The following is a 22,926-nucleotide window of genomic DNA, read 5'->3' as shown; positions in this document are numbered from 1 at the left end:
GTCAAGAACAGGCCAAGAGTCTTCTCCGGTCCCTACCTCATGTCTCACGTCATGGACATTGGGGGCCAAAGCGGATTTTAGAGCCATGATTCTTCCCCAGGGCTGTGTTACCTGAGTCACTCAGAGAACCTTGTCTAAATGCCATGACTGGGCCTTGTCTCAAGAGAGGTGGCTCTGGGGTGGAGACACAGAGCGAACACACGGTGAGAACTACAGGACGAGCCTGAAGTAGAAAGGAAGACGAGCGCAGATTGTTGCATGGGTCTCCAGAAACCACACACATTTCACAAGAAAGCCAGTTCTTAACACACGGGAGAATCCTGAGATGCTCTAAGTGATACTTTCATTTTTTTTTTTTTTTGAAAGTTTTTCCAGCAGTATACAGTCGTTTCTCGTGGCTGCCATAACAAATCACCCACAAAGGTGGTGGCTTTAAGCAGAAGAAATTTAGTCCCTTCTTGGGGCTGAAAGTTCAAAATCACAGGGTTAGCAGGACCACACTTCTTCCAGAAATTCTAAGGGAGGATCCTTCCTCGACTCTGTGGCTTCTGGTGGCTGTGGGCACTCCTGGGCATATAGCCTCATCACTCCAACCTCTGTTTCCTGTTGGGACACTTGTCATTGGATTTAGGGCCCACACAAATCCTCCAGAATGATCTCCTCATCTTGAGTTCCTTAACTTAATTACATCTGCAAAAACTATTTTTTCCAAATAAGGTCACATTCACAGGTTACAGGGATTAGGATGTGGAAATTGCGCCTTACAGAATAGAATGTACTAGAATGTACTAGAATGTAAAAATGCTCCATTTTTTAATATGGGGAAGCTGAGGCCCAAAGAGACTACTTGACTTACCCCAAATCACATGGCTAAAAAGTCTTGAAGTTTAGAGATAACATACATGTCCCTCCATAGCCACCCATTTTGGTTGTGGCTCATTAGGGAATATCATACCGCTGTTAAAAAGAACACGTTTGATCTAATAGGGCTGATGCAGAGTGATAGCCAAGACCAACAGCTGAATTAGCAAAGGAAGCTACACAATAATTCTTTTTTTTTTTTTAATTTTTTTTTTCAACATTTATTTATTTTTGGGACAGAGAGAGACAGAGCATGAACGGGGGAGGGGCAGAGAGAGAGGGAGACACAGAATTGGAAACAGGCTCCAGGCTCTGAGCCATCAGCCCAGAGCCCGACGCGGGGCTTGAACTCACGGAGCGCGAGATCGTGACCTGGCTGAAGTCGGACGCTTAACCGACTGCGCCACCCAGGCGCCCCCACAATAATTCTTAAAACCCAATTGTGTGATGTTCTACCCATCATGCGTGTGTGTTTCTGTGAACACAGGCTGGGAGGCCACACAGGGTCACGGGGAGACACCAGACTCCAGAGAAACACCCAGTCCTAACCCCCTCCTTTCCACTCATCAACACTGGCTTTGGGAAAATTACATAGCCTTGAAGAACCAACCCTTCTTCATCTGTAGTATGGAGATAAAATAATGCTAAGTTCCTGAGTTGATGTGAGATAGTGGCTACAAAGGACTTGGGTCATTGAAGTGACAGGAAAATAGTTATTGCTACTACTATGATCTTCGCTATCGTCCATAGCTTTGTTATCACGTAAAAGTCTCAAAAAAATGTCTTTTTCATGTCAACATTTGCATTAAATGTGTGCATTTAATCTGCACACACTTATTTTCACTAAAATGACAGTAAAGAAATTTACAGAGGCATTAAGACACAGGGGCCAAGAAAGCAAGAATCAAGACATGTTAACAGAATCTTAGAAGATGGTAAGCGGATGGGCGAGCAGTACACAACTTCTCAGAGCGGACTGAGGCGACATCCAATCTTTGAGAAGGACAGACATCTACCAGTGAGCCTGGCGTGCCCAGAACCAGAGGGCTATTAGCTCAGAATTAGAGGCCCAGGTGCCTCTAGAGACAGGCCAGAGATGGATGTGAGCGCAGACGGACTGGCAGAAAGTACCCCATCATGTGCAACAAGACATGTATATATTCCTCCGGTCAACTTTTTTACACAAAGATTGTCAGCCATTTTGGGGGACACTTCTTAACAAGAAAGAGGAAGGCTAAAAGGAAAAGAAAAACAAAAAACTTGGAGGAAAGGAAAGACAATGCAGCAGCAGAAGAAAAAATTTTAGATCTATAGTTCAAGACCTCAGAGGCAGAAAATATTGTATTTAGGAAATGAGAACTAGATGCTATAAAAAGGGGGCAATCTGGGGTGCCTGGGTGGCTCAGTCAGTTAAGTGTCAGACTTTAGCTCAGGTCATGATCTCATGATTCATGGGTTTGAGCCCCACGTCGGGCTCTGTGCTGATGGCTTGGAGCCTGGAGCCTGCTTCGGATTCTGTGACTCCCTCTCTCTCTGCCCCTCCACCACTCTCTCTCTCTCAAAAATAAATAAACATTTAGAAAAGGGGGGGGCAGAGAACATGGAAGAACTCCTAAATACTACAGAAATAAAGACATTGAAGAAAATAATAAAAGACATAATAGAAATCTTCTGGAATAGTACTATAGAACACAGAAGAAAAAAGGTTAATAAAAAGTTTTTTTTAATGTTTAAAGGATCAATCTAAGTAACCTAACATCCAAGTAATAGGACACAATAGGAATTCTAAAAACGATCTGGTCAAATTAACAATTCAGGGCACTTTCTTCCAACCAAAGCCATGGGTTTCTTGGTTGAAAGGATTCACCTGCGGCTCAACATAAGTATAAAAAAAGAACCACAGTAAGGTACATGATAGTGAAATTGAAAGGCAACAGGGATAAGGAAAGGATCTCAAAAGCCTACAGAGAGAGAAAACAGAAATCAGAATGACTTCATACTATCCATGGCTGGAAGTGAGAAGACTACAGAGAAATGGTTCCAAAGTACAAGAACTACAATGCTCCACGCAAGCAAACTATCATTGAAATTTTGAAACTATCAGGAGCAGAATGAAGATCATACTAAAAATGCAAAAATTTGACACTTTTACTCCCATGCACCCTGCCTCAGGAAGCTACTGAAAGACATGTTCCACCAAGACGGGAAACAAACCAACCAAAAGAAAGCCATGGAACCCAGGAAATTAGGGATCCAACCCAGGAGAGGTGCAAAGGGAACTTCCTGGATGATGGGGAAGAGACATTCAAGACTGCCAGCTGTGCAGGGACCTAGGAGACAACCAGTGGTAGGGGAGCAATGTTCATCAGGAAACGACTCCAAACAGGAGGGAAAAGGGGGTTTCCCCAGTATGTGTGAATTTCCAGAGTGAGGAGATGAATTAATGACAGGCAGGTAGGAAACTAAATAAAACATAAAGGCAATTACCAACACCAGGAAAAAGAAAAAGTTATACAAGACAGGAAATGCAATTAAAGTTAGCATTCTATGTGACATTACTAGTAGTATATTAGCACACACTACACGGCAATAATAATAAACACTGAATATTGATTTAACAAAAAGATAAAAGCATAATTGGAGTGGGTGAGAGGGTAACTGGGGGCACTAATGTAAGAGCAAAGTTTTATCTTTGTAGTAGAAAGTTCACTGATGATGTTCAATACAGAAAAATCAAGGATTATTAGTACAGAGCTGCTATTAGAAGGAGGTAAGAAAATGCCAGAAGAAATAACTAAAAGTTGAAAATGGTTGCATCTGGGCAGAAGAACTGAGGTGGACATAGATAAAGGCTGTTCTTTTTCATTAGAACCAGCCTTTGAGAACGATTTGACCTTTAAAAGTATATAAACTTACTTCCTTAATGAAAAGTCAAAATTAAATCTAAAAACAACTTTAAAAAACTGATAACCCCTGGGGAGAAGAGTGGAAATATGCTCTATACTCTTGTGTGTCTCCAGTTTATTTACAGCAGGAATGTGTTTAAGTATGGCTTGTGTTAAAACAAAAACTAATGTTTTGGTGGTTAACAAAAAAGGATCTCAAATTCGAGCCCAGGACCTGACTCTGTTGGGACAGGGCTAACATCTGAAGACAGAGAGGAAAAGCTGGGCCAGCAGGACGTGTAGGACTTGGGACAACACTGGGGTTGGGGGTTGGGGGGGGGCGGAATTCCCCGCTGGGAGAAAACATGGAGTGTATTTGGCTCAAAACAAGAAACCCACACAGAGATTTTGGTTTGAAGCTTTGGAAAACATTTGTTTTCATTCCTCGTAAAAAAAAGGATGACGAACGGAATTATTTGAAATGAGATTTTAACAAGAAAAAAACTAATAACATTTCATTAGTATTCTCTTACCAGCTCATTATTAACAAGTCCAAAGACTGATTTTAAGAGTTTCTGTTTCTTTATAATGTCCAGCGAAAACCATCAACACCGGGAGAGGGTTTGGGCTTGTTTGTTTTTTGTTTGCTTTTTTTTTTTTAAACATTCCTCTTCTTATGAGCATTTTGCTTGGTTTGTATTTTTGCCACCACTTCCAGAGTTCTTTCTGAGCTCATTAATGTGTTAAACAGGCACTTAAAGCCAGCGTGGGTAGAGAGGACAGACTTGTGTGTTAGAATCGCACAGAATTTAATATGAATTCCAGATACTGGCTCATTAACTGTGTGACCTTGAGCAATTGACTTACCCACCCTGGGCTCCAGTATTCCCTGAACAACAGGGATGGCATGCCCCGTATTAAATAATAGATTAAGAAACAGGAGTGCGGAACCTACTAGGTGCTCGACAAAGTGCGCTTCCTGTCCCCCCACCACATACAGGGAAAAGTACTCAAACACTGATGACTTAAATGGCTCATCATACTTGTATCCGAGTTGGATTCCCTACATTTTGAGCACTTCTCGGAAATCGTCTGTAATTACCTTACAGACTTCACCGTCTGATAGGGCCTGGTGAAAACTTTGAGAGCCTTAGAGTTGCACGGCTGGGCCCCCACCTAGGATTAGTGATAAAACAGGGTCCAACTCCCAATTATAGCCTAAGGCTCGAGCTCATCCAAGTCATTTAAAAAAAAAAAAATACAGAAGAGCAAATCCAAGGAGAGGAAAGGAAGGGGAAACAGTGCCGTGTGCAAATGTGTAAATATCAGGTCCGGACACCCAGACTCCAGGGCTAACTGCAGCCCAGACCTCACTGTGCAACCCTAGGAAAAATATCTCAACGTTTCTGGGCTTTCTCATTTGGCGAAGAAAATCCTAACTCCTGCTTTGCCAGGCTCCCCAGTTTGTGGTTAGGGTCTACAAGAATACAGGTATCTATGTGTCTCTTCTCCCAACATTTTCCCCCTGTACTTTGTCTCCCACCGTGGCTGATGTTAGGTGGGGGTGGGAGGGCAAGAAACAGCCGAAGCCTCAGGCTTTCTGGCTTCTGAGTCCTAGGAGCCTGATAGGAGTGACTGATGGCTTATGGAGGCCTGAGTCCCCGTCACTATTCCAAGCATGTCACATGCACCAACTCATCCAATCCTTTAATGGTCTATGAGGCAGGAATTGTTATAACACCCATTATACAGATGGGAAGACTGATAAGACCAGAGAAGTAAATAAATGTGCCCAGGGTCACATGGCCAGTTAATGAGGGGTCAGCACTTGAACCCCAGCTTTCCGGCTCCAGAAAAGGGTATCCCCACCCATTCCCTGCTCAGGAAACCCTGTCACCTCGAGTGTGTCCCTTCTTTGAATCTTGGGGTATCCTGCCTCTCCTTGGGACAGGTAAGTAGCAAGATATGAGTGGGAGCTGGTCGACCTATGTGGAGACGATGGCCTTTGCCACCTTTACCACGGTCCCCTAGTCTGGGGTCCTGGGGCCTGCCAGGGCCAGCTGTCAGATCGGAGGCTACTGATTATCTGTGTCCCTCTTGCCACCTCCTGGGCACCCAACTTCCCTGGTGCCTCTCCTAAGAAATTGGCAGCAGTAAGGACAGAGACCAAGAGCTCAGTGTTCGAGGGGGCCCGGTTTGCCATCCAGCTGATCCCCAGGATCGGCCGGGCCCAGGGCTGGTCACAGAACCTCTCAGAGCCTTGGGCTCCTCCTGCAGACGAGACGGCAATCCTTCATTTCATTAATAAATATTGAAGCCCTACTGTGTGCTGGGCACTGCTCTGGGTGCTGGGGATCCAGCTGGGGAGGGAACTACACAGAGTCACTGCTCTCCTAGTCCAGGCATCAAGTGGGGGAGAAATGGAATATATGAACATATAAGCACGTCCTCTGCTGTTGGGTAGTGAAGAAAAACAAAGCCAGGTTAGGAGGAGCATAAAGTGACAGTACAATTTCAGGAACGAAGAAAAGGAACAGCTTCTCGGAGACACCAGACCAGAAACATGAGAGAGAGAGAGAGAGTGAGGGAGGCATACAAATACCTAGGGGAAAGTCATTCCACGCAAGGGCAAACAGCATGTGCAAAGGCCCTGAGGCACAGGCCAGTGTGCTGTGCTTGAGACACAGCCAGAAGGCCAGAGCAGATACCATGGCGTGAGTGGTTGGGAAAATCACAGGGAGAGGGGGCAGGGGCAGCCGGATCACATAGGGTCCTGTGGGCTGGAATAAGGACTCTGTATTTTACTGTGAGCGAGACTGGGCTCCATTGAGGGGTTGAGACTCAGGGAGTGAAATGTTCCGATGTAAGTTTTTGGTAGATCCCTCCCAAAGCCGCTGCGGAGGGACTGGAAAGGACTGGCCAATCAGCAAGTGAGAGGGTCTTAGAAACCATATCAGGCCTCACTGACGCAAGGGGAACATTTAGCCAAAGAGACTTGGGTGGGGGCAAAAGCGTGGAGTCCAGCCTCTGGAATCAGACAGACTTGGGGTCAAGCCACAGCAACTACATTTAAAAGTCATGTGATCTCAGAATAGTTCCTTAACTTCTCTGAGCCTCTTTCCCATCCACAAAATGGGTCATCGAGGAGATTCAGTGAAATGTCACAACAAAGCACAACGTCATACACACAGCACGGTGTCCCAGACAGCATTGCTAGGGAGATCATTTTGCAGTCACCATGCCAAGTGGCCCTCACCAAAGCCTGGCAAAGAGGACAGACACACAGAGCCGAACTGACATTTGCTCATTCTGTCGTAGCGGCGAGGAAAGCTGGTTGGCCAAGGTCACCTGGTCGGGAAGTGGCAGAACTGGGACCTGGATCCAGGCCTCTGGTTCTGCTACTTGCCAGCTGTGTGAACTTGGTGTGTGAACTCGGGGAGGAAGGTCTATCGCTGTGGGGCCTCAGGTGGTGCATTTCAGCTCGCGTGAATTGGAGTTAACGGCAGGTGCCCACCGTGAATGAGAAGATGCTTTCAAGGGCTCACCCAGGGACTTGAACACGGGGGATTACATCATTCCTGCTTGTCTGCACTGAGCTCGGCCCCGGGACACCCACAGGACAGAAGGGAACTTGGGACAACCCAACAAAGAAGAAGGCTTCACGTGGAGCACAGTGGAAGGAGCCCCGGACGTGAACACCAGACCCTAATTCCCATCCTCCCCTGCTGCTCAGCTCCCTCTGTGTCCACCTTCTCTGACCTCCAATTCCCTCCTCTCAGAGCCTTCCAGCAAAAGAGGGATAATAACACCTCCACATGCAGCACTGACCTTATGCTAAGGGTGATTACTAAATAGCATAAATACTTAAAATGATTATTTCACGTGTATTCGTGTCATATTTAATTAGTATCAGTCTCCCTCTAGACTCCAGGCTCTGTAAGGACAAAGGTTCTATCTTTTTCCCTCCTCACCAATATACCCCCAGGATGGGTGCAGCTCCTGGGATAAATTTGGTGCCCAGTAAATACTTGTAAAAGAAGTTAAGAGTGCCTGGTGCATTATGGGTATGATAAACGCTAAGTAAGTGGATGGACAGATAGATGGAGGCATTCGTCGTTCCGCAAGGTAGTGAGCGTCCCATTCCTGGAAATGTACGAGGAAGCAGAGGCACAGAGGTTCGTTTCATTCATTCATTCATTCACTCGTTCAACAGTCATCGTTGGTCACCCACAATGTGCCAGGCCCCATGGTATGCGCTGGGGTCACAGCATTGAACATCCCGGCGGGGCAGCCAGACCAGACACCAATAATGTCTGGGGGTGACGAGTGGTAGGAAGCAAAAGAACGTAGCGCGGAGAGTTACAGAGGGACACAGCCATCTCTGAAGAGATGCGAAAGAGCGTTCAGATGATTGTCTTCAAGGATTGGAAAAGAAAGCTCCGGCTGGAGGATTCCAGAATCCCTTCCAGCTGGAATACGCCTTGTTCCCTCCATGGCTTCAGAGGGAGCTGGTGAGGGAGTCCCTTCCCGCTGGATTGTGGAAGCAAGAGGCTTTGGACTGAAATTGGACCAAGCAACCTGAGTGCCTGGCCTCACTCCGTTTCCCCTCCCTGTGGGACACCAGGACCATCACCAACTCTCTCTGGCCCTGTTGCCTCCCCCTCCCATCAGGACATGCGCCCTGCGGCTGGCTGTCCATGTGCCTGGCCAGCTCTCTGACTGCAGGCATGGAACCCCCAGCGTCCCCACTGCAGACCCTTCATCCCTGAACCAGGCCACACTTCCTGCTGGCGTGCTACCAAGAGTCCCTCCTCGTAAAGCTGAGGTTCACGGGGAAAGAGACGTCCTATTTTACGAACACTTGTTTATTAGCTGAGAGGTTGCTCTTACCTGTGCCCGGACCCCCGGAGGTTCAGCTCTGCTGACCGGGTCAGCGGCACACGAACGAGCCTGCGGGAAGAAACACCCAGAAGCCACCTAGCACTTGGGGGCCGGACCAGCTACATCGTTTACGGGGCCCCGTGCCAAATAAAAATGCACGGCCCCTTGCCCCAAAAGCAGGGCAGGAGAAAGTGCGGTTCAAGGTACTCGCGTATAAAACTTTTCCTTTCCTTGTAGTCTTACCCGTGACCTGCCGTGGGGTTTTCTGTTCGCTATTTAATGCTGCTCTCCCCTGGGCACTCACAGGGATGCTGAGACCTGGGTACAACCCTCATAGGCACCTGGGAGCCCCAAACTGTGGCCTGGAATGCAAGTACGCAGTCCGTCGGCTGCCGGGCTCCCTCTCCGCCAGCCTTCAAGTCTCAACAGTGGTGGGAAGTTCAAATCGGGCACCTCTTCTTCCCTTGGACCCCCGCCACTACCCAGGGCAGCTGGGTGGCCCCCGGGGAGTATTGAAGTCTCCGTACTGGGATTTACTAGGCAGCTGGATGAGAGGTGGGCAAAAGGCCTGCCTCCACCAAGTTACCCCCTGAACATGTGCCACAATCATGCCTAACCCTAAATGCCTTGCGGGGCAGGGGGGGGGGGGGGGTGCACCCAGCACTGACTCACAGGGAGCAGGGAAGCAAACAGCCAAGAAGCGTCCAAGCCCCCAGAGCATTCTTTATAAAACATCAGTTCAAAGCCAAACTTACTAAGAACTTCAAGGTCACACCTGCGGCATTAGACCCCAGGCTGAGGCCCTTTTGAGAGTGGGTCCCTGTATGACCATCCTGGTTACAGACCCATGAAGCCCACCCAACGAAATCAGACTGGGTCCTGCAGCTCCCGGGTGGGGGAGGGGGGCGCTTGCCCAATAAACTGTTTCAGAGAGCCTCTCAATCCCAGTGAGTCTGGCCAGTGCCGCGCTGGACCCACCTGGCTACGGACCCGCAGCCGGGCACCCTCCCAGAGGGAAACAAGGACTCCAGCAACTTTACAGTCCTGCCTGGGAGGAGGAAAATTTACACAGGAAAATGGAGACCCCCCCCCCAAGAGCGGGCCGCCATTCCGGCATCTGGAAAATGGGCAGATGCCCGCCAGATGATGATCAGAGGAATCTAGATTTGTGAATCAGCGTAAAAGCAGAGACGTTCCTCATCGAGATAAATCATGCCGGTGCCTTTCCACCGCTGAAGGCCGGCCACGGCCTCGCAATCCCGCCCATGTCATTGATTGGGCGTCCTCGCGCTTGTGGTCCCTTGGCCTGAAAGTCCTTTGCTCAATCTAACATCCCCTCTGTCCCTCCACGGGGAGCAGCCCCCGCCGCCAGGCGCACCTTCCGTTTGATGCACCTCCTGGCCTGGGAACCTTCTTTTCCTTTTCATTGCCAGGGTCAGAGGCGTCCACGCGGTAATAGTTTGTTGTATGAGCGAGTGTCCCAGGAACTTCTATCGGCCACTTTACAACTTCTTAACATAAGACAGTATATTTATCATATTGGATATAAAATAAAAGGGAAGAAAGGAAGAAATCAGCTGAGGGAGGGGCAAAGAAGAGTGAGAAGAACCCCCTTTCCGGGGTCCTCACGTCCTATCTCCACCTTACCCCGCTCTGCTCCCAGGGGACCCCTGGAGTCAGATCCAGGGTGCGCCTGCTGGAAATAGAGTCCTCGTTGCAGGGGCGGATCTGTACATCTGTGGTGCACGCCCAGGGCGCACCTGCCCCGTGCCTTCGTCCCCGACCCAGGAGTTTCCCCGACCAGACCAGCGCGTTGGTCTGCTGCCCCCAACCCGGGGCCGTGGCATTTTGACAGGGAGGAGCTTCGGATCTCTGCGCCCCCAGGCCCAGCCTCTCAAGTGAGTTTCACCAGAAGGCCTAGTACTTGGGAAGGTTCCCAGGGCGCCTCCTTGCGTCTCCAGAGAGTCATCGCTAGCGCGGTGATGGGCCAGCTCAGCCCCCACCTCTCCGATCTCTTCCTGCAGACCCCAGAGCAGGCAGGAAAACTGGGGATGCTTTCAGGAGTCCAGGTTCCAGACGGTTCACCCAGAAGCTGCCGGGCGACCTTGGGCACATCACTTGACATCTCTGGACCACAGCTGACTCAGAGAATATTTTCCTCTAAAGGCCAGGCTGTGAATCTAGTGAGAGTGATTGGACGCCTGGCACGGAGGCTGGCTCAGAGGGAGGGCTTCTTTAAGGGATGAGGACCTCCCTTCCCCTCCGGAGACCCTACTAAAGCACTGGCATAAACAATGAAAACATCTGTCAAACCATAGCCTGCCTTCAGAGAGTTTGTAGGACGAGAGGAGATGGACGAACTGGGTGCAAGAACTGAAGCCCACCCAAACCCCGCCCCACAGCTGAGGCCCCACTGGCTCCAGGAGACTCCAGCATGGGAGCTGGGCACCAAGCACAGGGTCTCAAGTCTGAGAGGAGAGAAACATCTTTGGGGTCTGGGGCTGCCTCGCCCTGAGAAGCCCCCAGGCTTCTCGCACCTTCCGTGGTGTGGGGAGGCGGATAGGGTCACAGAAGAGAAGAGGCCAAGGGAACGACTTCTCACTGGTGGCCACCCTGGGCCAGGTCACTAACACTTGTCCTCTAACTGGGGCGGGGGACCTCGCCTACTCTGTCCCCACCGCTCCCCTCATTAAAACAGAGCAGAGCTTCAGAAAACCCAAGCCGACCCTGGAGGGCTCCTGTCCGAACCGCACCAGAGTCCAGCGCCCAGCCCCGATGGCTCTTCCTGCCTCAGAGGCTTTGCACTGGTCCCTCTCCATGGAAGGATCTAGAATCTTCTCCTGGCTCTTCTTGGAACTCCAGGCTCTTCCTCACTCTTTGGGTCCCAGCCCACACCCTGCTCCTCCATAGAGGGGTCCACTTTGACCACCTCCAGTCCTCACGCTCTTATTTTCTCCCTTCCCAGCATTCACTTCTACCCGAAATTCACATTTATTTGCTAATGTGTCCAATTGCCGTTGAATGAATGAATGAAAGAACGTTGGACTAAAACCAGGGATCCAGGCTCTGCCCAGACTTTCTGCGTGACCTCAGCCAAATCACAACGACCCCTTCAAGCCTCAGTTTCCTCACCTGTAATATGAGCTAATGAGGGCGCCTGAGTCACAGAAGGAGGATGAAAGGAAGAATCTTTGAACTCCAGGTCCACAGTGGCCACAGTCTTCCATCCATCCTTTGGGTCTCGTCCAGGGACAAGAGCACACTTCCCCTCTGGCCCCAGACCCACTTCCCCATCCATCACCCGACCCCACCTCACCCCCGCTGCCACTGCCCTCGGAGGATCAGAACCTTCGGACTTCCAAGCAGCCGGCTGGAGGGCCATGGGGCAGCCACCGGTGAAGAGGTGGGGTGGTCATCCCGCCCCTGTGCTGTGTGCCCTGGGGTTCTCAGAGTGCCTTCCGGTCGGGGACAGCCGCAGCGTCCCCACACCAGCCTGAAAGTGATTCCCCTCCTCGGACCAGGAAACCAAAGCTCAGAAAGGCTCAGTAACAGAGCCCAGCAGAGGCTGCCTGGGTCAGAAGCCCTGCTCCAGCTGTCGCCAGTGCTGTGACCTTGCTTGTGTCGCTCATCTTCCTCGTCTGTGATATGGGGATTCCACTGGTGCCTGTATGTCGGTGGTGTGGACTTGTTGGCATAATCCCCACGGACCACTTGGAGTGGTCCTGGAGCAAGCAAGGGCTCAGTACGTGTCAGCTGCTGTCACGTCAGCAGAGACAGGTCTACTCTGATTCCCCAACTGGGAACAGGGCGGGGGGGGGGGGGGGGGGGGAACAGACCAACAGACCAGGAGATCCCTTTTCTCTTCTTTTTCTGGACCCCTGCTAGGAGTCATTGCTGTGCCCACTTAACAGACGTGGAGCCTGAGTCCACAGAACTCAGGGTGGGTCACTACTCCTATCACTGGGGGATCCAAGGGCATCACCAGAGAGGAAACAGGGTATTTTTGAAAAATAACCTCGCAAAGCATGGGAGTCCAGCCTACCCTAGGGGCAGCTCATCTGAGCGGAGACAGAGGGACAGGACTCGGTGGAGGCGCCCGGAAGTTCCCAGGAGGGAGACACTGGGGACTGGCCCCCTCAGGGGAGACTCCGACGTCACCCAGACCGCGCCCCCAACACACCCCACCGGCTCCGCGTAAACAGCGCAGATGCGGCCTCCCATGCGCACACACGGCCAGGAGCGCAGCCCTCGCGGAGCCTCGCAGACAGATCCCAGCCCCGCGTGGCTGTCAAAACCCGCTGTTCCCCGGGGAGGGGAGGGTGGCAGTCCCTGCGGTCCCCTGAGCTGCCGGCTAAGATCCAGCTTCTGCTCCGCGCCGCCTGGAGCCAGTCTGCTCGCCTGTAAAATGGGCAGCAAATGGGCGGGGCGTTCCCGCCGTCTGTCCCCAGTCAGGCCCCGAATGAAGAATCGGCCCTCGAATTCTTTACCGCACCCCTGCGGCGGCGCTCAAGGCCTTGTGAGCCAGGCGTTCGGGCCGATTCCGAAGCCCGGGAGAGGCGCTCGTGACACGCTAGACGTCACCACCGGGAGAGGCAGAACCCGATTCCAGCCCTCAGGTTCGAGTCGACTGCCCCGACTGTCTTTTGGAGTCTCCAGAGAGGTACGCGCGCGCGCGCGCGCGCGCACCCACACACCCACCCCTTTGAAATTCGTCTCTCTTAATTACCCATTATCGATGTTTAATGCTGCAAGTGCCAAGCAGCTCACAGAGAGCACTTCGTTCTATACCCACGATAATAGGAAGGGATTCTCACCACGATTCCACACTTTACGTGGGGGGAAAGTGAGACTCAGAGAGGTTAAGTAACTTCTCCAAGGTCACACAGCTAATGAGTACCCAAACCATGAATCCTACGAGACCAGATGGGGCTGGGGCGATCCATCAATGTCCTAAAGCTGAGTAGCTGGCTCCTTCTCAAAGCACCGCCTTCTCGGTGGGGGAGCAGGGTTCAGTGCCTGTGTGTAGTAGAGTTGGGGGGGGGGCGGGGATTTGCTGTGCCGGGGGACTGGATGGACATCCCAGATCTTGGGCCTGGGTGCAGCCCAGCAAGAGCAGACATCGCATCTGAGCCCTAGGAAGGTGGTCTAAGTCTCTGCGGAAGCAGGAGAAGGCGGTGTGCAGACAGGGGTGGGAATGGGGTGGGGGTGGCCCCAGAGGAGGAGCCCCAGGAGGAGAAAGGAAGCTGAAGTCACCCAGGGTTCTTGCGAGGGAGCTCCGGGCGCTCCCTCTGGCGCCTCTAGCAGCCTTCAAGTAGAAGCTCTGCGTTTTAGGATTGACTCCCAGCGCCGGCACGAACAGCTCCCGAGCCCTCCACACAGTGTGTCCCCTCTCCCCCGCCCCTTGTGCCCTGAGTCGCCCAGTCTGCTCCTGTGGCTCCGGCTCATCTGTCCAGTCTGAGTGGCTTCAAGCGGCTTTGATAGGCCTCTGCCTGGAGTCTCTTGCTGTGGCTGGCTGTGTCCACAATTTCTTGGCGTTCATCTGCCTCCATTCAATGAAGGTCTCGCACCAAGGTTCCGCGCGCCTCGCAGCGTCGCCAGGTCCTGGGGGCTGAACTGCAGTAGGGACTTGGAAGGGTGGCACCTTGCCGTTGTATGTTTGCCTCTATAAACTGGGACGTGTGTGTTGATGGTGGGTGTTGGTGTGTGTGTGTGTGTTAGTTCTGTGCGTACAGGGTGTGCGGCGTACGTAGATGTCGTGGGGCTGGGTGTCTGTGCGCGCGCGCGCGCGCGTGCTGGTTGGATGTGTTGGGTGTCTGTCTCGTGCCTGTGTTGCATGTGTTGTGTTAGATGTGTGTGTGTTGCAGTGTTTGTTGGTGTGCGGTGTATGCGATGACGGCGACGACGACGACGGCGCGCATGCGTAATAGCTCCGTCTCGGAGCGAGCCTGACCCAGCGTCCGGCTCCAGTGCCGCGAAGAGCAGGGGCTGTAGGCTCGCGGCGCCGCGGGAGGGCGCTGTGCGAGAGGCGGGCGGGTGTGATGAGAGGGTCCCCCTAGGCCTGGAGCAGGGGTGCTGTGCGAGGGCGGGAGTGGAAACTGTCGAGTGCAGCGAAAGGAAATCCGCGAGTCTGAAGTGGGGACTCCGTGTGCGCCGGAGAATGGACGCTTGGTGGTCGTGGGCAGGGGACAGTGAAGGTGTTTCCCGGGAGCGGCCGGAGTCCGGGCTGGGGGAGTGTCCCGGCCTCGCCGCCTCTCGAGCGGCTGGGAGGGCGGGGACAGAGCCGGGGAGGCCGCGCGGCCCCGGGGGCCCGGCCAGGCCGGCGCCAGCCGCCGAGTTGAAAGGCGGCCGCAGCCTCTCCTTGCTGCTTCCCATTGCGCCCCCGAGGGCTCCAGGCGGGGCGTAGGCCGGGCTCACCTCGGGGCCGCGGGTCACTAAGGGGGGCATCATTCGGTACGGGACCCCGCCAGGCTCACGGCCCGCGTAGGCTTCGCACTTGAGGTCCCCCGCCTCCTGAGTAACTGTCTCCCCTGGGCCTCCTGCGCGACCGGGGCCTTCAATCCCGGGGTCAACGAGCGGAGAAAAGGACCCCAAAACAAGGCGCGCTTGGCGCGAGCTCCCCACCCCTCCCCGGCCTCGCAGGGCCGCGACCGCGACCGCCCCGGCCCCCCGCGGACCCACGCGGAGCGAAAGCGCACCAGGGCCCCTGCCCCGGAGCGATCTCTCCGACCTGGGGCGCCGCGCCACCGACCTTGGGCCTGTTCGGCCCGGCCGGCGTGGTCAGAAGCTGAGTTTGCAGATCGAGGCTTTGTCTGCTCCCCAACAAACCGAAAATGCCTTCACAGACGGCTCGCAGGGCAGGTGAGAAGCCCCTTTTGTTCCCCAAGGGACGGGGCTTGCTCGTGGTCAGAGCACGAAGGAGTTAAATTCGTGGGGCTGTGGCTGGGTTCCCGGGGCCGGTTTGCCAGCGACATGCGCGCTTCGCAGGCCTTTTCCAGCCTCGAAGAGCCACTCAGGCGCTAGGTGACCCTCAAGGAGACAGGGCTGGGCAGTGGGGGGAAAGCGTAGATGCCGCCGTGTAACCTGTGTTCGAATCCCTGCTCTACCCTTTATGGGCTGTGTGACCTTGGGAAATCACGTAACCTCTCTGGGCTGCTGTCCACTCCCTTGTAAAACAATCCCCTAAGGTTCTGGGGGGGGGGGGGGGGGCGGCGATGTCAGGAATTCCTCTGGGCGCCATACGTGGTGACTCCGAGTGAACGATCCGGTGCTTTCTGCCAAAGGAGGAAACCGATCCGTAGAGGACCAGGCCTGGGAACCCCCTGCCCACTCTGCCCTCGCTTGAAAAACAAGCAACTTAGTTCAGAGGGCTGACCGAGCAGCGGTGCCCAGAACCCTGCCTCCAGTTCCCACCAGACCTGGCTGAATCTGACTCGGGGCCCTCACCCCACACCAGGGCACCGCTCCGATCCAGCAAACATTTATTGGACACCTTCTGTGTGCATGCTCTATTGAGATAGGGAATTCGGAAACAAAAAGGAGGGCAAGAAAGAACTAGACGAAAAGAAACTAGGGGAGACGGGAGTGGAAGGAAACCCGGACCCAAGCCGGCGACTCGGGCGGAGGCGCGCGCGGAGGCGGGCGCGAGCGGGGGTCCCAGGGCGGCCGCCTCCTCCAACCCTCTGAGGTGCTGGGTGGGGGAAGGGGGCGCGCCCGCCTCGCCTGCAGCTACCGCCTCTTTGGAGCCGAGGCGCGTCTGCAGAGCGCGAGCCGTCGCTCATTACTGCAATTATGTTGCTCTAAGTTTGCCTCGACCCTAAATTGCCAAACTTCGAGGAGCCAGGAGGCCCGGGAGTCCGAGCCAGCGGAGACACCTGATCCTGCCCCACCATTCCCCTACCCGCACTTGAGGAAAAGCCTCTGGTGCTGCGGACGCACGGAGAATTGAGAAAATTCAGACCCGCCCCCTACTCCCTGGGCGCCCTCTCTCGCAGGGGTTCGTTGTCGCTTCTCCAGAATCCTGGGAGTGGGAAGGATTTCTAGGCCCATTTTGCAGATGAGAAAACTAAGGAAGCAAGAAACGGAAGATCTTCCTTATCCCAAGTCAGGCAAAGTTTAAGTGGCAGGGCTGGGGTGAATCACATCGGCTTGTCTGACTTCAGGTTCAATGCTATTCCCCAGGATGGGAGAATCACGAGGGGTGTTCCAGGAAGGAAGCTGGAAAATGTGTAGAAGGCAGTGTCCTTCGCTCCATCGCGGTCGGGTTGCTTAGTTTATAGAGGGGAAGCAAAAACAACCCCTTTCTGCGTCTGCCGGAAGGAAGCAGCGATGTACCTCGGCCCTCAAGCGCCTTCCAAGGACTGACTACGTGAGTCTGAGAGCTTTTTAGGTCTAACTGCTCTCTCTCGGGGACAAGGAGGCCCGGATTCGGGTTCTGACCGCACTTCTGGGAGCCCGGCTTCCGGGCTCCCCCAGTCTGTCTGGTCCCGCGGAACTGCACTCCACAGCAAGCTTGCTTTCTTCTCCTCCGGAGGGGAGTTGTGGCATGCTCAGACTGCAGCCTCGGGGATCGAACGTTTGCCGGCGCTACGGAGACTGGAAGATCCTAGAACCAGGGTACCCCGGAACTTGCCGGGCGAAAGCTCACAGCCGGCCCCGGGGGTGCATGGGCGCAACCCTGTGCGCTCTTGGAATTCCTAGGCAGAGCTCCGGCGCCTGGGGCTAGAAACAGCGCCGTGTGCCCAAGACTCGGTTTCCACCCTGAGCCACGGCCTCTATCCGTGGAGACGTCCACCCTCCCCAAGTCCAACGCCAGATACTTTGCGTTGTAACAACCGTTGGCCTGCTCGCCGCACAGGCTGCCTGGGGCTGTCCCGCGTGGAGTCTGGAGGCGCGGGCCAAGGCGGGGTGGAGGCAAGGCCGGGGGAGGGGGGGACGCACGCAGATCTGGTGAGAATTAAACCGGGGCCCCCAACTCGAAAGAGAACAGAGCGGTGCCTGGAACATAGTAGGCCCCGTTTACTAGGAGGTCATTTTCTGCTATCAACATCCTTGCAGAATTCGCCCCAGAAGGCTAAAACTTGGCGCTCGTTCAAATCTATTCTCCTGGAAGCCTGAATTTAACCTACTATATAAAAGAAAAAAACGGAGTCTGTGAGAGTTTGGGGGGAGGGCTCATGCAAAGGACACGACAAGGTGGGAAGCGTATTGTCGCCTTGGGTTTTCAGTAAAGTGGTTTGTGTTTAGGGGTCCTAATAGGGGGTGTGAACGAGTTCACCTTCTGGCAGCTCAAAATTAAATCCACAAACCGGGTCTACACCAGCGCAGCGACTTAGAGAAGGAAAGCTGTGCCTCCACCCCCCACCTGGCCTCCTGTGGGAAAAACAGGTTTGCGGGGGTGGGAATTGTCTGGATTAGCTGTCTGCAGTCATCAAACCATTTGGGTGATTCGCTTTGTTTTCATAGACAGGTTAAAAAGGAAGAAAAAAGAAAGAGTCGGTTCTGGGTCACCTGAGCAAGTGTCGATTTCAGCTTAAAGCGAATTGGAAAATTGAGCCTAATTATCGTAGGTAATTGCTTCAATTCTCCACTTGACTTTGCCAGCGCAGATCTGTCCTGTGTGTTCAAAGAGACGCCCCCCTCTGTCCCGGAATATCGTGGTCACCTTTGAAAGGCGTTAAAGTACCATCGCACTGAAAGGCAATTGCATGTGTGAAGACGTGAAATTCAGATAAAAGCCTAACTCAATAAAGAGATCATTTCTTGTAGCTTAAAATTAATTTATTTAACAAATATAGCTATAATATAAATGATAATAAAATTTCAAATATACAGTATATTACACACCATCCCTTCCAAAGGGATTCTTGAGAGACACACAAACGTACTGTTAAATAAGAAACAGGATTTTTAAATTTTATTTTACAATTTCTTCTGATACTGGTGAGAGGGGTCCCTCCAACCTACCTTTGCAACGCATCTGTGTGCCCCCCTCCCCCCACCGCAAACAAACGTTCTGCTGTTGAAGTTCTCTGAACTTTTCGGAAGGAAGGACCTGGGGGCTGGCGGGGCGGTGGGGAGGCCCATCTCCCCTGGCATGTTCTCTTTCTTTCCAACTGTTCTCATTTCCAAAATCTTCAGGGGGGGGTATTTTTCCTGTGCTTTTCGCGCGGGGTGTCAGGGCAGGAGGCAGGGATACAGGACGCAGCCCCTGGTGCGCGTCCAACAGCTAACTCTGCTGAGGCCCCTTGGGAAATTTAACTTCTCTAACCCCAGTTTATCCATCTGTAACACAAAGGGTAGGTCTAGATTCTAGAAGAGTGTTAAGGGACCCTTCCAGCCACTTTAGGGGAGGGGATCAGACTTCGGTGAGTGAACGCAGGGAGCGGCCGAGGATAAACCAGAGCAGTGTGGGGGGTGGAAGGGGAGCTCACTGGGTGGGGTGGGGGTGGGGGGCTCCTGCTGCTTTGCAGAAGACAGGGGCTGGAGGAATGGGCTGGAACCGCAGGTAGGGGACCCTGGGACCCTCTATGTCAGGTGGTACATGCTGTAGCCCACATGGGCTGTGTAGAGTCCCACGGGCGCTACCGGCAGCGCGGCGCGCTGGAAGGGGCCAGAGGCACCGTAGAGCGAGGCGCCCGCCGCAGCCGCTACCGCCGCTGGGCCGCCGAGCGGGAAGGAGAGCCCGAAGGCCGCGGGTGGCAGCATGGGCTTGGCGGCCATCTTCAGCTTTTCCAGCTCGGCCTCCTGCAGTCTCTTGGCCTTGGCGCGGCGGTTCTGGAACCAGATCTTCACCTGCGTCTCGGTGAGGCTGAGCGAGCTGGAGAACTCGGCGCGCTCGGCGATGGACAGGTACTGCTTCTGGCGGAACTTGCGCTCAAGCGCCAGGAGCTGCGCGGTGGTGAAGGGCGTCCTCGGCTTGCGGTTGGTCTTGTGCTTGCGCAGGGTGCAGGCCGGGGGGCTCAGCCGCCCTAGGGGGCCGAGAGAAAGGCAGGGGGTTAAGAAAGCGGCGCGGGAGTGTAATCTGCCCACAAAGCAGTAACAGCAGTCAACAACAATACCGGCTATTCATTTGCGTGGGGCACCTCGGTGCCAAGTGCTGGGAGAGACACTTGGAAAAGATTTTCTCCAATTGCCACGCCCCGCGGGGTAGACGTTTCCGTCTACTTCTTGCAAACGAGGAAACAAAGATTCCGGGTGAAACGCGCGCGTGTTCAAGGCCCGAACTTAAGTGGGAAGAGGTGGGATGCCTCGTGCTAGATGGCTGCTTGGGAGGGCCTTCGGCGGCGGGCCTCCTCCCACCGTCGCCCAGGCTGGGACCGTAGGTGTTAATAAGGTTGATGAAACAGGCAGAGAGGCCCTGCACCCAACCCAAGATCACATCTAGTTTTCTGCGTTGGGTGAACATGTATGTGTGCCCACCAAAGTGTTCAGCGCTAGGCTAGGCCCAGATCTCTTCCCCTTGGAACGGCGTGTTCCTACAGGGGTCTAAGGACAGTCTCAGGGGATGGCAGGCGAGCAGAGCCGGCTGTCAGGCGGTCAGAAGGTTGCACAGGCGGCCATATCTCAAATATGCGAAGTGCCAAGGGGAGGGGGGTTGCATCTTCCGGTGGTCTCAGTTGTCTCTTGGGGCTCAGCCACCCCCAGCGCCTTGGCCCTCTGGTCACACACAAATGGGGGTGAGTGGGAGAAGGGTTGCAATGGCTTCTCCTCCAGCTGGGTCTCAGTCCACGGAGATGAACGGTGCCAAGCTTTTTCTTATGGCTTCAGAATGTACCTCAAAGATGGGCGGTGAGCCAGCGCCCCGGCAGAGGGCTCCCGAAGGTACCAGTCGGAGTCCTCTCGGCCAGTGAACCCCTGCCACACAGGGCAGTTGTGGCCAGATAAAACGCAGAACACATTATTCCCAGGACAACGGGGATCTCAACGACTTTGGGGTCAGCGTGGAGGCCCTAACCAAATTCCCGAGTCCTGGAAAGGACGCTTTGCCTACCCAGCGGCTTCCCCCGGGGGAAAAATGAATTCAAGTACATAATGTTTCACCATGCGGGTTTTACCCAAGTATGCATGTTTTTTCGTTTGTTTGTTTTTTTTTTCCTTAAATGAGCCTTTGGGCTTGCAGACCACCAGGATATGAGTCAAACGAAATCTTGTGTTAACATCCCCCCCTTCTTCCCTGCTCCAGGCCATTGAGAGTCCGGGAAGCAGTTGGCCCCCGACTCGCTTTCCGCCGGGCCGCCCGAGGGGCGGGCGCCGAGGGAAACGTCAATCCCTTCGGTAGCGACAGCCTAGCCCGGGGCCACCTTCTCCAGCCTTTAGGCCCAGGGAGGGGCTGGCCTTTCAAAGACGTTTAATCCCCAGATAAAAATCATTCCTCAGCATCACGCCATTGAATTCGGGTTGCTATTATGCCGCGCAAAATAATCGGAGGAAACGAGGAAAACTTGGGAATTTCCCGTGCTCCTGAAATATCTCCGAGCGTGTTTGCTGGGCAGAGAAGCCGGGGGGCCGCGAGGCCTTGCAACGACCCCGAACGCGCCTATGGCGGCTGGAGTCCGCTGCGGTGGCCCTGTCGGGCGACGTCTGGGAGCTTCCCACCGCCACGGAGGGGACGCCTCCCACTAATTGACTTGGTGCCCCGCCCCCTCCGCTGGACCTGAGTGCCCCCTCCCACTAATTGAACCATCCACCGTGAGCACCAAGTATCTGTCTGAAATCTGAAGGGTTGGGAGGGGGAGTTTTGCAAGAAGTTCAGAACCTCAGGGCAGAGAGGTACTTTAATGCGGGGTGGGGGGGGGGGCAGTCTTCTATGAGAAAGTGAAACTCTGAGCGCAGGGAAGATGTCCGCACCGCCTGGACCCATCCGTAGGGATAACGGCCAAGTAACAGGGCATAGGGGCAGATAGGGAAGTGGGGACTCCCGGGGTCTTTTGATAGGAGCAGGAGGGGAGGGTGCCCAGACACCTTGCCCTGGAAGTTAACTGCACCCCCGCCACACACACACACACGCCCAGCGTCGCCCGGCCAAGGCGAGGAGTCCGCGAAAGTGGACCGAGAGCTGGGCTTCAGCCAGGCCTCTACCCCTCTAGCTGACGCGAGTAGGGAGAGTGGCGAACCCCGGCCGCCCCGCCAACAGATCTGCAGCATGGGCTCCGGGTACCTGGCTGCAGGTACGCAGCTGCTTGGAGACAGGCAGGCGCCGGCTCCAGGCCTGGCGCCCTCCCGCCCCGCACCCCCGCCCGCCCCCCCCCCCTCCCCCGCCGCCTGGGTTCTGGCTACTTACTGGCCGGGGGCGGGGAGAAGCGGGGGTTCTGCATCCACGGGGTCCTCTCAGGCTTCTCGGGGCTCTCGGCTTTGACGAGCGCATCTTCTGACAGCTTGAGAAGTCCTCCCACCGAGAAATGGCCCAGCGGCCGCGGCGAAGACGGCGCGTCCGGGGCTCCCAGAGACCCCGGCCGGGCGCCCAGGGGCTGCGCCGAGCCGCCCGCCGCCTGTGCGCCCTCGGAGGCCACCAGGGCGCTCTCCTTGGCCCCGGGCTTCCTGTGGTCGGCCATGAGCGCCTCCACGCTGAAGGGCAGGAGTGAAGGGGACACTTTGGGCTTGGCCCCCTCCTCGTCTGCGCCCATGGCGGCCGCCGTGGCCGCGGTGGCGCTGGGGGCCTGGCTCCCGCCTCCCCCCGCCGGCTTGCCGAAGGCGGAGTCCTCCACTTTGACACCGAGTGGCAAAGAAGTCATGTCAGCAGCCGGGGCCATGCAGAGCCGGGCCCCCCCTCCAGCCGCAGCACGGGCCAGCCGCCGGGCATGGGCTTGGGGCGAGCTGGGAGCGCGGCCGGGGCCTTTGGGTGCGCCCGGGGCCCTGGCCGGGCGGGCCCTCGCGCGCGCGCCTCCCGCCCCTCCCCAGAAGGCCGGCTCCGGCGCTCGGGGCCTGGTTCCTCGCTGGCGCCGCCGCGCAGGCCGGGTTCCCGGGCGCACTCGCCGGCTCCGGGTCGGGCCGCAGCTCCCCAGAGAACTTGTTAATAAGGCGAGGCCGGCGCCGCGGCGACCAATCAGCGTGCGAGGGGGCGGGCCCGGCGCCTGCCATTGGGCCGCGCGCCTGCGGACGGGCCCCGAGGCGCACTGGGCGGCTGGGCGCGCGGGACGGGGCCGGGCCCCGGGAGGGCAGGGGAGGGGAGGGGAGGGGAGGGGGCGCCGGGGAAACTTTCTTCCGCGCTGCAGCCTGGGCCGCGCGTCTGTCTCCCGGTCCCCGCGGCTCTCTAGTTTTTCTGTCTTCCTGGGGGACTCTCCCTGCCCTCGTCCCTTCTCTT

General features: G+C 55.0%; 1 protein-coding gene across 1 annotated transcript; it reads right to left on the bottom strand.

The window, feature by feature from the left end:
- Nucleotides 1-18,382: 18,382 nt before the first annotated feature.
- On the bottom strand, nt 18,383-22,597 carry MSX1 (msh homeobox 1). Its single transcript, XM_086705466.1, has 2 exons — nt 21,907-22,597; nt 18,383-19,594 (listed from the first exon to the last, which is right to left on the bottom strand). Exons 1-2 carry the CDS (start codon nt 22,373-22,375, stop codon nt 19,152-19,154), a joined length of 912 nt encoding a protein of 303 aa, XP_086561592.1. The 5' UTR covers nt 22,376-22,597; the 3' UTR covers nt 18,383-19,151.
- Between the last annotated feature and the right edge of the window lie 329 nt (nt 22,598-22,926).

Source organism: Puma concolor, chromosome B1 (assembly GCF_028749965.1).
Source record: "Puma concolor isolate L17-30 chromosome B1, mPumCon1.1.hap2, whole genome shotgun sequence".
In the NCBI taxonomy this organism is placed as follows: domain Eukaryota; kingdom Metazoa; phylum Chordata; class Mammalia; order Carnivora; family Felidae; genus Puma; species Puma concolor.
This window is presented reverse-complemented; position numbering and strand designations above follow the sequence as displayed.

What these genes read in the sequence shown, in the direction of transcription:
- MSX1 (XM_086705466.1), bottom strand. Translation starts at nt 22,375, where the DNA reads ATGGCCCCGGCTGCTGACATGACTTCTTTGCCACTCGGTGTCAAAGTG. An exon ending in CTTCTCCCCGCCCCCGGCCA is followed by an intron (nt 19,595 to 21,906) that starts GTAAGTAGCCAG and finishes TCGGCCCCCTAG; the next exon opens with GGCGGCTGAGCCCCCCGGCC.